The sequence below is a fragment of the Cottoperca gobio genome, chromosome 24 (assembly GCF_900634415.1).
Source record: "Cottoperca gobio chromosome 24, fCotGob3.1, whole genome shotgun sequence".
Classification (NCBI taxonomy): domain Eukaryota; kingdom Metazoa; phylum Chordata; class Actinopteri; order Perciformes; family Bovichtidae; genus Cottoperca; species Cottoperca gobio.
In genome coordinates, this window is record NC_041378.1 from 13,302,770 (window position 1) to 13,314,887 (window position 12,118).

The 12,118-nt window shown below is 42.6% G+C and overlaps 1 protein-coding gene across 1 annotated transcript; it reads left to right on the plus strand.

Annotated features, from left to right (window-relative positions):
• Window positions 1-5,364: 5,364 nt before the first annotated feature.
• naa30 (N-alpha-acetyltransferase 30, NatC catalytic subunit) lies at window positions 5,365-11,083 on the plus strand. The gene is made up of 4 exons (XM_029462991.1): window positions 5,365-6,454; window positions 7,227-7,350; window positions 7,671-7,726; window positions 9,683-11,083. Exons 1-4 carry the CDS (start codon window positions 5,594-5,596, stop codon window positions 9,818-9,820), a joined length of 1,179 nt encoding a protein of 392 aa, XP_029318851.1. The 5' UTR covers window positions 5,365-5,593; the 3' UTR covers window positions 9,821-11,083.
• The last annotated feature ends 1,035 nt before the right edge of the window (window positions 11,084-12,118 follow it).

Consider the following 12,118-nt stretch of genomic DNA (forward strand, 5'->3'; position numbering starts at 1 on the left):
TCCTCAGATCAGCTCCCAGCCACAGCCAGGGGACCCAGGAGGAATAGTGTCTTTGTCGTCCTGCCGTTTTTCGGAGTTGAGGAACAAGAGGAGTTTAATCCTCATTGTCCAGGAGACTGCAGAGGGTGAGGGGGGGTCCTCCGGCTGTAAAATGATCCAACTGGCCTCGGCTAATCCCCTCCTATCCCCCACTCCCGGGCCTGACCCCCCTCCCAGCCTTAATTCACGCCCCCCGTCCATACTACCACAGTATCACACTATAAACACAAACACACATCCCCAAAATGTATAATTTAGGATTGGATGTACATCTCAAAAACACAAAGTCTTGCGAATGATGACACAAATCAGCCAATATCGATTGTTAAACTTTTTTCCACTTTGTCTCTCTTCCTCACACACATACAGGATGATAATGTCATTCATAGTTATGCAGTAAGTGGTTTAAGTGGGGTTTAACTTAATCACCTGCATATAGGCTTAATAAACTAGTAACCCATCTTCCACACTGGGGATCCTCGCCACCAGAGGTGTCTTATCAACTGAGACAACCCCCCCACCCACACTTTTTTTGCCATAATAACGTGTGATTGTGTTGGTGTGTTCTGAATTATAGAGCTATTTGAAGAACATTAAAACCATAAACAGCCTGATTCTGTACTTATAGCTGGTGACATGTATATATGTGTGTGTGCTAGTGACAGAAAATGAACAACAAACCGCCTCATGTCATCAGTAGCATGCTTAGGAGTGATGATGTGAGAGGACGTGTGTGTCCGTGCAAGAGTGTGTGTATAAGTGTGTGTGGGTTGACAAAAATGAAAACCAATAAATAGCCTCGTTTTATTGTTCCTCTCATTAGCTGAAGGATTATTTCAAGATTAGGCAGGACAGGGCTGGACGTCTATTTGACGTTAAGACTTTCTCTGACAAGACGGATGCTCTCCAGCCTGCACAAATCTTCTCCTTTGAATTTTCCTACCTTGCGCAGACCCCTCCTCCTTCCCTGCCTCTCGATCTCTCTCCCTCGCCTGTTCTGTCTTTATTTCTCTTCTGTTTCTCTCTCCCCTCCTCTCTTTCTTTTTCTGCTCTCCTCCCTGAGTGACAGCTCAATACCCAGCTCTCCCAGGCTTATCTAGCCTCAGCAGATGGTTGACTTGGATCACTGTTCATACGCCACGATCTGGGCTGGTGATAAAGACTGTTACAGAGGGAATATATGCTATCTCTCCCTCTCGCTTTCTCTTTCTTCCTTTTACTCCTTCTCCTCTCACCTCCTATTGATCTGTCGTTTTCTCCCTCACCATCCATCTCTTTTCAACTCATCTCTTTTATTCGGCAGCTCTTTCCATCTCCACCTGGGCATGTCTCCTCTTCTCCTTGTCATGTCCTCCACCTTTTCTCAACGGTGCACTTTGTCCCAGTACACCCCTTTCAATCCTCCCCTCTGCGTCTCCTCATCTCCCTCCATCCCTCCATCTCTGTGCATTGAATCTGGTGCTGCGTGATTGTCTCTGCTTCCCTGCTGGGCTGGCGCCTGTCTAAAGGGCCCCAGGACCCTCACACACTGAGGGGCTCCAGCCATGCCAGAGATGTCCTCTCTCTCCTCTCATATCAGTTCATCTGGTCCCTCTTCATCTCCACAGGACACAAGAAAAGGTCAAATTGTGTCTCTTTGGGGTCTTCTTGCGCTTCGCTATAATCAAAGTTACATGTAAGTCTGCATCAAAGTGCACATTTCACAGAAATCTATAAAAAAAAAGCTCCAGCTGACCACTTTAACATGTTTCAATATTGGAAATATATGCCAAAAGCACAATGAGTAAACAGGTAACCTTCAAGGTGCTGCAGCATCAAGCTTTACTACACTCATGTTTGTTTCATTTACGTGATCACTGCATTTAAACAACTGATGTACACTTCACAGGCTCAAATTGCTCATTTTATGTATACTTCACTTGTCTAAATTGGTCATTTGATGTCCTCTTCACATATTTCTCATTCTACACGGCCAACCGACTAAGCAAAAGGAGAGAGTATAGCTGCCACTCGTAGATGAAAAAGGGGACTGAGTGCTGGGAGCGATATGAGTGTGAACACAGCACCTTGTATGGCAACGAAGAAAAAGACTGGCAAAGACTTCACTTGCACACACCATACATTAGATCAGCTCTGTGTGATTAGTGCCAGTGTAATATGAGAGGGGAAAGACATGAAAGTGAGCTGAAATTGTATGGATGTCTTGTGGTTTTTTGTGGAAAATGCAAAGAAAAGATGATCCTGCCACCCCATATGTGGTGGAAGACCTCCTCCCCTGCCAATCACCGGTGTCTCTCTCTCTCTCCAGACAATTTGCAGCCATCTTAATCTGAACGGTGGAATCTGGCAACCACACCGGAGCACCTGCATCCGTCCAGCCTGACCCGCTTTTGTTCTGGTCCGACCCCCTAACTTTAGCCCCTAATTAACCCAACAGAAACTAATTAAATACAGCTCTGGTGGACCAGACGCCAGACAGAAAAAAAGAAGAAGGAGGAGGACACAGGGAAGTGAGGAGAGCGAGCCAATGTGACAAGCAGGAGTAGGAGAGAGGGGAGGAAAAAATAAAGGAGATCCAAAGCTTGGCCTCCAGCCCATGAGACCGGTTCAGAGACACAGAAAGACGGGGAGAGAGATTGGAAGGAGGAGGAGGGTGTTTGGGTGTCATTGTCAGCCTGGGTTGTCCTGAGCTCCATACTGACCTTATACTTCTTTACATGCTGTTGTTTTTCAAGATATTTTGGGTTCATAGATGAGTATGGTTGCCAACTGCTGTAATCACAAGCACACCAGTCACATGACGCAACCGATGCCCTGGAGATATTTGGAAAAGGGTAAGAGGCAGGATGGGTAGAACCACAGAGAGAGCAGAATGGAAGCAGGGGGAGGAGGGGGGAGAAAAGGAAGGTACGGGACAGGATTGTGAGAAAAAAGATATATAAATATGGGTTCGAACCAGCCAAGTGTCTCTGGCAAGAAGACGCTGCTGCTCCTAGTCCCAGGCACAGCTCGCTAAGTGATAGAGAAAGTAATTAAGAGAAGCCTGTTCAAGTAGATAGGCCTGTAAAGGAGATTTGAAGAGGGGAACTGATTGTGCATGTCTGATTCCAGCTCTTCAGAGAGTTCTCAGCCCCAAGGCTTAGCTTTCAAAAGGGCTGTGTCTCTCTCTCCCTGTCTATCTCTTCGTCTCTTTCCCTGCATGTAACATATATCTACAAACAAAATGTGACTCTCTCTTTCCACATATCAAGCACACGTGTGTTCAAGATCGTTGAATATGGGACTGAGAGAGGGGAAGTTATCTCTCTCAGCATCTGACATGTCACAGCTTAATAAAGACATCACTTTGTAGTTATCTCTCTTTTATCTATCTCTCTTCCATCCATCCATCCATCCATCTATCCATCTATCTATCCATCTATCTATCCATCTATCCATCTATCTATCCATCTATCTATCCATCTATCTATCCATCTATATCCTGCAAGGCTTCACGTGTGTTTCTATCTATCTTTAGAAGGAAGTCTAATACAAACTGTGGCTCATTAGAAGCATATTGTTTCCTTTTGCTGTGTATAGGAAATAATGCAGTACTATTGGACTTGAAAGTTCACACAATGTTTTTTCCAAATCCACCTCTGAGTACATGGTGGATTTGTACGCACTCACCGATAGAGCAACACTGCCCCCTTTGATGTGCTACACCACCTTGCAGATACACTTGGAAGTAAGTATGATGTCTCAATGTTTTTGATGAAAAGCTGTTTTATGTTTGTTTATTTAATTGCCTTAATTATGAAAACAGCCACAGAGTATTTTGAAAAATCCAAAATATTCACCATTAATTTCCTCCTTTTTTTTCCATTGACAGGGAAGTTCCCTATATTTTGGGGCACAGTGCACCGCTATAGGGGAACATACAGATTTCCCTATTTGATTCTTTGTTTATTATATAGCCTATGTACATACTGTATATATATTTTGTATATCAATATTGTTATCTCTTTTTGTTTTATTTGTTTTATTTCTTTTTTGTTTATCTCTTTTTTATTTCTTTATTGTTTTTGTTATTATTATTATTATTATTATTATTATTATTGTTTATCTAATTAGTTTTTACTTAATATTTCTTATTACTATTACTATCTCTAGCTATTCACTTATGTACATTTACAGGTCCAGAAAGTGCTGATCCCAGTATGCCCTGAACATTTCAATAAACAAAACTATGAAAAAACATTGTTTAGATTGGTTTCTATATACTTTTTCATGTTTACGTTTTTAAGGTCAGCGCTGAGAGGGCAGGGGCTTTCTCTTTTTTAAAAACCTTTTACATTACTGAATAAGACAAACAATACAAAAAAAGTACTTCTTCTTTCATCTTCTGCTTTCACATGTAGCTGAATATCAGAACTGAGTATTACAAGACTTTTTATATAAAGTCTCACATTATGGAGTATTCATCACCAGTACTGACTTTGGCTACCATGCTGCAAACATATTTTGCAATAAATACATGTTAAAAACTTACTGAGCAAGTGTGACTGCCCCTCAGAATCAAGATTTTAAATTATCATCATTATTATTACTATTATATTTTAGTTAAAGTATAAAGTCTCCCAATATACTCAAACGCATATACCTCAAAACAAACGTGTTCTTTTCAGGATGAAGACTATAGCAGTCTGGAAGGCTAAACTAAATAATCTACTGCAGACATCTAGTGGAGAAACTGCAGTGTTGATATAAATGATATATCCAAATAAATCCTCAACTTGGCGTCCTCTGCTGGTAAGAACGTAGAAAGGTCACCAGCTCTTTAATTTACAAGGTTGTGCACCTTTCAGTTTAACGTCCTAAATAACGCCTGACACTTTCATTGTTGAGGCAATTTCACTATTTGAAGTGGTCAAGCAAACGAGAGTCTCTGCATAAACATGTCTTTCAACAGAACTAAAATTCACTGTGCTTAGTGTTTTTTTTCGGGGTTTCAAATAGAGGAGTATGCCCACCTTGAGGGGGAATAAACATCACGCAAAACAATTGTTTTGTATCCTAATCGTGAAACCGCTCAATGTGTCCCGTTTTCCTTGAGTTTGTATTTTTTATTCTCATATTATAATTATCTAATATTATCTAATAATTATATAATTATAAGTACATTTTGAATCTCGTATGTTCTGAAAATACAAAATAATTCAAATACAATACAAGTCAGTAAAACTAAAACGACTGAAGAGGAGAAATTACTTTATTGAAATGTATTACAGTAGCTAATAAAAACGTGAATCTGTCATGCGTTACACCACTGTCGTAAAACGTCTCTGTCTGCTGTTGCAATGGCGTTTGCTGCGACAGCACTTTCCGGCAGCAGGGAAATCGAGGAGAAAGCAGCGACAAACGTCGCCAGCGGTTACGTTATCGCCTCTAATATCCTTGGATTTATGCAATATTCGGTGAACTAACTCATATATTGATTGTATATCCCTTCGCCTTGTGGATGAGCGTGTGTTCGACGTTTTCCAAGCGTGAATCTCCACCTTAATGCGGTGGGATGGCCACAGTGCCGCCTGGGCCTAGTAGCGCACTGCCCGCATCCCCAGCTGAAATTCCTCCTTTCCCCGGGGCTGGGAGCGCAGAGCCGGCGGGGGAAGACGGAGAGGCGGCCTGCCACAGGGAGGACTGTTTAACCGACGGTACAGGGAAGACGTCAGAACCGGTAAGCGAAGTCAATAGGTCGGTTAATAAGAAGCAGAAAAACATGCTAGCGCGAGCTAGCCCGGCGGCGCTTCACCTCAAAATGCAAGCCCGAGAGCAGCAGCTAAACGGCTTGACCAGCCCCTTGGAGGACGCTGACAGCCACCAACACACAGGAAACCGGCCTAACAACCCGAGACCGTCCGTGGACAACTGTGACAGCAGCAGCAGCGGCAGCAATGAGGAGGCTCCGGCCGCTAGAAACAATAGTGAGCATTGCCAACATGAAGGCCACAGCCCCTTCTCCAAAAACGGCAGTCACTCTCCCCTAGTTAACAATAGCATGAACGGGATGCCGGGTTTCACAAGAACTGAGGCGGCCCACGGCCACCCCGGGGACGAAGGCAAAGAGGAGTTTGACCTCACGGAGCCACCGAGACCGCCGAGTGACGAACCGCCGGATGCCGGGCCCGGCGGGGATGAGAGCCTCGCTGACCCACAGCAGCTGCAGCCGCCAACCGTGGAGCTGGCCCGGCTCGGCCTGAGCGGCTCTCCCGGCCGAGCGGAAGAGGACAGCCACGGCATCCGCTATGTCCGCTACGAGTCCGAGCTGCAGATGCCGTGGATCATGAGACTGATCACCAAGGACTTGTCTGAGCCTTATTCAATTTACACATACAGGTACTTCATCCACAACTGGCCGCAGCTCTGCTTTCTGGTGAGTATGACACTGAAGCATGTCAAGAAAATGTCTATATTCACTCTTTAACTTTGGTCATCAAGTCAATATAAAGGGTGAGCTGCCCTCCTAGCCTATGGACTTTGGCTAACTAAATGTGCATTGCATTATTGGGGCTGGGTGTGACTGCATGCTCACCTGTCAGTGTTTCTCAAATGCAGCCAAACCTAGTGCTGATAAGCACACACAGCTTAATCACACACATATAAATGTTTCACTGACTGACCATGTTGGTTTTAGAAGTTGTATTGTATCTGTTGGCAGCTACAACATTCACTTTTCTATCTATAAGCCTTGATCCTTACTAGTTTTATAGATTTTGGTAGGAATTTCTAGCTGTCAAATCAAGTAAAGTAGAACTGACATGACAATACTAATTACTAATGTTGTCTTTTGATGTACATGAATGTAGGTGCAAGCAAATGTTTAAAACGCATGCTTTCCAGTTTAGGTAGAGAGTAATGTGCTACAAGTACATGTTTCCTCTTGCGCTTACTGTGTCCAGTCAGGGCTTTCTAATTTTGACAAACGCTGTCCTTCCTTTGTTTATTCTCTGAGCCTCAAGGTCGTAAACTTCCTAGTTTGTCTGGAATGACACATGTAACATAAGCGGAAGTGCCATGAAATAAAGGTCAGAGGTCAGCTCAGAGAACCAGCAGAACTGGCAGGATGACAGGAACTGTTGCTAGGCTTTCAGTGACCACCTCCGTAGACACTCAAAGGACCCAACTATTGTGTGTGTCTGTCACAGGCCATGGTGGAGCAGGAGTGTGTCGGAGCCATCGTATGTAAGCTTGACATGCACAAGAAGATGTTCCGTCGTGGCTACATCGCCATGCTGGCTGTGGACTCGAAACACAGAAGGAAAAGCATCGGTGAGATCTGGACTCTGCGTGTCACATACAGAAAAAACATAAAAGGCTGTCCTCTCTCAATGTGGAGCCGAGCCCAAGCTGTGCAACAGCGTATTTTGTGCTTTCTTTGACAACTAAATGTTTTAATGCAAATGCAGTATTTAGTGAAGTTATACACTCTGAGTTGATGTGCACTATATACTAACCTTAAGTGAAATTGTTTTACCTTTTTTTTTTTGCTTCTTTTTTTATAATACTAGATGTCAAGCCAGAAAAATAGAAAAACCTTTCTTAAAATGTTCTGTTTTTGCCCCCACTGACTTAGACTCCTTTTGTTTAAGGTACTAATCTGGTGAAAAAGGCCATCTATGCCATGGTGGAGGGTGACTGTGACGAGGTAAGAAGCATTGACCCATTTGCACTGGAGGATGTCTCAGTCAATTCACATGTCTTTCTTTTTCAAACCACGTCTTTAAGAAATTGTAAAACAGTCAGCTTCCCTTGTTCAAGAGCCTGTTGCTCCCCGTTCTGCTTTTTCCTCCCCTAAAGTTCGATAAGGTGACACTGAGCATAGTCTGCATTCATTCTGTATAGTATTCTGTCATAATTGAAGATGATCTGCTTTTCTATTTTCTTGTTCATCCAGAGAATGTTGAATGTTTTGAGAAAAGCCTGAAACACACGTCTGTCAAACATGCACAGGATCTATGCCTGACACGCTGTGTGCCAGCATATCCGCTCAGTGTTAAAGTATGCAGTAGAATACAGAACAGTCTTGCATTTACCAAACCAGATGGTAAAGAAAAAGAAGGTGGGGAAAAAAACAAATTTCTGGAAGATGCAGTTAATATATAAAATAACAACACATTGAACAATTATTGAATTAAACCAATTGTGTACATTTGGTTCTTGGTTTTAGTTTGGTGTTAGCCTCCGTGTGAGCACAAACCAATAGAAAGAACGCTGCTAGTATTTCAAGGACCAGTTTTTCTTTCCTGCCCTTCACTTATCTAAGTTTGCCAGTAACCTTGGTTTGATTGTCCGCTTCTCTGAGCATTTCAATATCATCCTTTTTGCTCTGCTTTCTCTGAATAGCGACTCACTGCATCTTACAGACACGTGCGTACACAAAGTACGTCTTGAATTAATTTGAAATTTCTAGAAATGGCAGGTGTTTGAGATGGAAATGAGATTCTGTATCAAACTTTCTCCGATCTCTTTGTTGACGGAGACCAAAGAACTGATGATGATTCACCACAGTAATGATTTTTCTGTTTGTGTCCACACAAGAATACCAAGAGTACACGCTTTGATTGATCGAAAATACATTTCTATAAAACAACTGCAAACACTGTACCTGTGTTGAAAGCTGCATTTCTGCACGGAGGATAATTTGATATCGATCCTATGGCAGTAAATAAGTTAATTTCCAATAATGTTGACATTTTCCTCTTCTTTTTTTTTTCTAAAGGCTAAAACAAGCAAAACTACGGTTAGAGTCCACACACCGTCCACAATAGAACTGCAGTGACTAAACGATTAATCAATTGACAGAATTATAATCGCCTACTGTTTTGACATGGCAGAAAATGCTGTTTTCAGCCTCAAATATGGAGATGTTTTCTATTGTATTAAAGCTTGGATAGGTAGTGACACTAGAGAGGCCAGCAAGATTGAAATAGATTTTTAAAAGTATCCAACCTAAAAACCAAGCCTTGTGTTTCTTTGCAACACTGACAGCTCGTCCCTTCAGGCCTCCCTCCAAAGCCACTCCCCCAAAATTATCATTATGAACCTAAACAACGAACATGGCTATTGTCAGCACCCACGACTGTCAAGCTAGCAGCTTGTGGAAGACTCCGGTGATGCGCTATGAGTGCACAGGCAGAGTGTGCGCAGGTAGACGCGCAGGTTGGGCGTCCAATCATTTAATTCGAGTTGTATGAAATAGTAATGCGACAGCCACCGGTACCAGATTGTTTTCTTTTTGTTTGTCAGAGCATTTGATGTATTGACTGCTCTTGGTATGTAAAGAATATATATATATATATATATATATATATATATATATATATATATATATATATATATATATATATATATATATATATATATATATATATATATCTATATCTATATCTTGAACACATTACCCACCCTAGCTTTAAACTGAATATATTTCGAGTCACAATTAATCTGGAAAAGATTCTGCAGATTAATTGCTAATCAGGAAATTGTTAGTTGCAGCCCTAATCCACAACAACTAAATATAGTTTATTTATTCATTACCCAGTTTCAAGGATCCACCTATGTATAAAACAACGCACTGACATGACCATCTGTGTGTCCCCAGGTTGTTTTGGAGACTGAAATCACCAACAAATCAGCCCTGAAGCTGTACGAGAACTTGGGTTTTGTCAGAGACAAGCGGCTGTTCAGATACTACCTGAACGGAGTGGACGCGCTGCGGCTCAAACTGTGGCTCCGCTAGAGGAAAGAAAGGGACGGGGAGAACGGGACAGCGGGTGCTGTTCAACTCGTACGCTATCGGCTTGACAGCCTCAGCTCTGCCCTGGTCATTTCACTCTCATACACACACAGCACACACACACACGCATACACATTCATACACACACACACACCTGTGTACAAACATAAGGAGTATGCACATAGGTATGCATAGACACACAAACACACCCTCTTTTTGTCCCTGACCTCCGAACAACTGTTGTTTAGGCAGAACCAGACTGACATCCCACCTGATGTTGTCATGAAGGGGCCCCTGATACTTTCTGTGATGAGGAGGGGGGCGAGCGAGGGTGGTCTCTGGGATGACCTTGACAGGGGGACTAGATGACCTTTTGACCTTCAAGCTTGGATGCCGCATTGAACCGGGTTGTGAGGCAGCTCAAGTGAAGACGTGCATCCGAACCCCCAGAGGATGTGGCACCTCACTAAATCCTCCTGCAGAACACGGGACAAACCCAGACTTAAAAGAAAACAACATGTGAAACAAGGAAGCGGGGCGGTGAAAACAGACTGGGAAATGAAAATATTTGTGGAGTTTATTTTTGTGTTTTCTTTTTTAACCTTGTGAGCGGGACGGGGGAAAAAGCTATAGTATGACTGTGTGTTTGTACCGCCTCATGTTTTTTCTTTTTGGAGTGTTTGGCTTGATTTTGTGTCCATGTGTACGTGGCGTGGTTGATTTCACTGTGAGCAAGTGTTTGTGTGACTGTGTGAGCGCATGCTTTGGTTGGAACTGTGCGTACTGTTTTTTGTTTCCCATCCTGTCCGGTGGGCACAGCAGCTTCTGGTTTCTGTTTCCATGACCTGCCTCAGCCTCCAGGACTGAAGCCTGTAAAGATATGCATGCATTTATTTTTAATGTGAGTGCGGGGAAAAGTGTGAAGAGTGTGTGTTAATTAACCCAGTCTGAGGCTAACCCCCCGAACGCCTTCCTGTGTTTGGTGGAAGCATGTTGGTGCAGAGCAGTTGATCGAAAACAAATCACTCCATTAGCACCTCAAACATTGCCCAACTGGTAGATCGGCCACCTTCTTCAATGTCCTTCACTAAATCCCTCATCAAACGCTGACAGTATGAGTGAGGAGTTAAAAAATGCTCTTCCTATTATGGCAAATCGGAACTTGTTTTTCCCCAATGCACTGCAAAATTCCCAAAAAGGAGTCTTAAAGAATCTCCTTGCCAATGATGGTGTGGTCAAATGTGTCCTAGCTGTCTCGGTTTACTGCTTTTTTTTTTTTTTTTTTTTTTTTTTTTTTTTTACATTATATTAGTCGGTTTCTCCTCATTGCAAGTGCCACTCAGCACTCTCAGCCTCAACTGCAGTGACGCGCCTGCTAACAGCCGTCACGCGGCAGCCTCAACACGCTTTTGCGTCTGCGCCCGGGTACCAGACCAGAGGCGAAGTGTTACCTATGCTGGAATCCTGTTTGAGTGTGTGTGTGTTTATCTCTTGATAAAAAAGGAAAATAGACAAGTATTCTTAGCAGATTATATTTTATTCTTTTGCTTTCATTTTGTTTAGATTGTCTAATATACACCTGTATGACCTCACGCTGCTCATAAGCGGCTGAGCCCACAATGCACTTCCCAGGTGCCCTAACTCGATGCACAACCAACCTCGCTAACATTTTAAGATCTCCAACCTTGAACATAGATGCACTCGGACGCTCCAATCCACACTAATTATGGCAAAGACAGTTTTCTTCAGCCACTTTAGTTTTTTTCTTCTTAAAAGTAAATATGAACAAAGGTCAGATGCACTTCTTTGGAAATTGCTGCAGTGTGTATGTGTATGTATGAATGTGTCGTGTTTGTGTGTGTGTGTGTGTGTGTGTGTGTGTGTGTGTGTGTGTGTCCTGGTATTTTCGACAATGGTGTGGATCTGTTGGACTTTTATTTCTCTACATTCAGATGCTCCGCACAGGAAGATCATGGCCTTGAGATGCTGTGTTTTGTTTCAGCCTAATAAGGACAACAGGAAGGAACAAATGGAAAACTTCTTTATTTCTTTTTTACTTTCAAGGATTCGATTTAGTGCTCAATGTGATAGAAAGGAGACAGTTTGGTTGACCGATGAGGGGAGAATAAACCCTAAATCAGCTTTGATCTTTTAAAGTCGAATTGGAAAACAACAACATTATTAATGTAATTTTAAGTAAACTTCAAACGATGCAATCGGACATCTGCATGCTTCTTTGCTGCATACAATATTCAGAGTAGAAAGCAATGCAAGACACTGCCATGTGGAACAATCAGTCAA

Coding starts and splice junctions, on each gene's coding strand:
- naa30 (XM_029462991.1), top strand. CDS start 5,594: ATGGCCACAGTGCCGCCTGGGCCTAGTAGCGCACTGCCCGCATCCCCA. Junction 7,351..7,670: donor ACACAGAAGGAAAAGCATCG/GTGAGATCTGGA, acceptor CTTTTGTTTAAG/GTACTAATCTGGTGAAAAAG. Junction 7,727..9,682: donor TGGAGGGTGACTGTGACGAG/GTAAGAAGCATT, acceptor GTGTGTCCCCAG/GTTGTTTTGGAGACTGAAAT.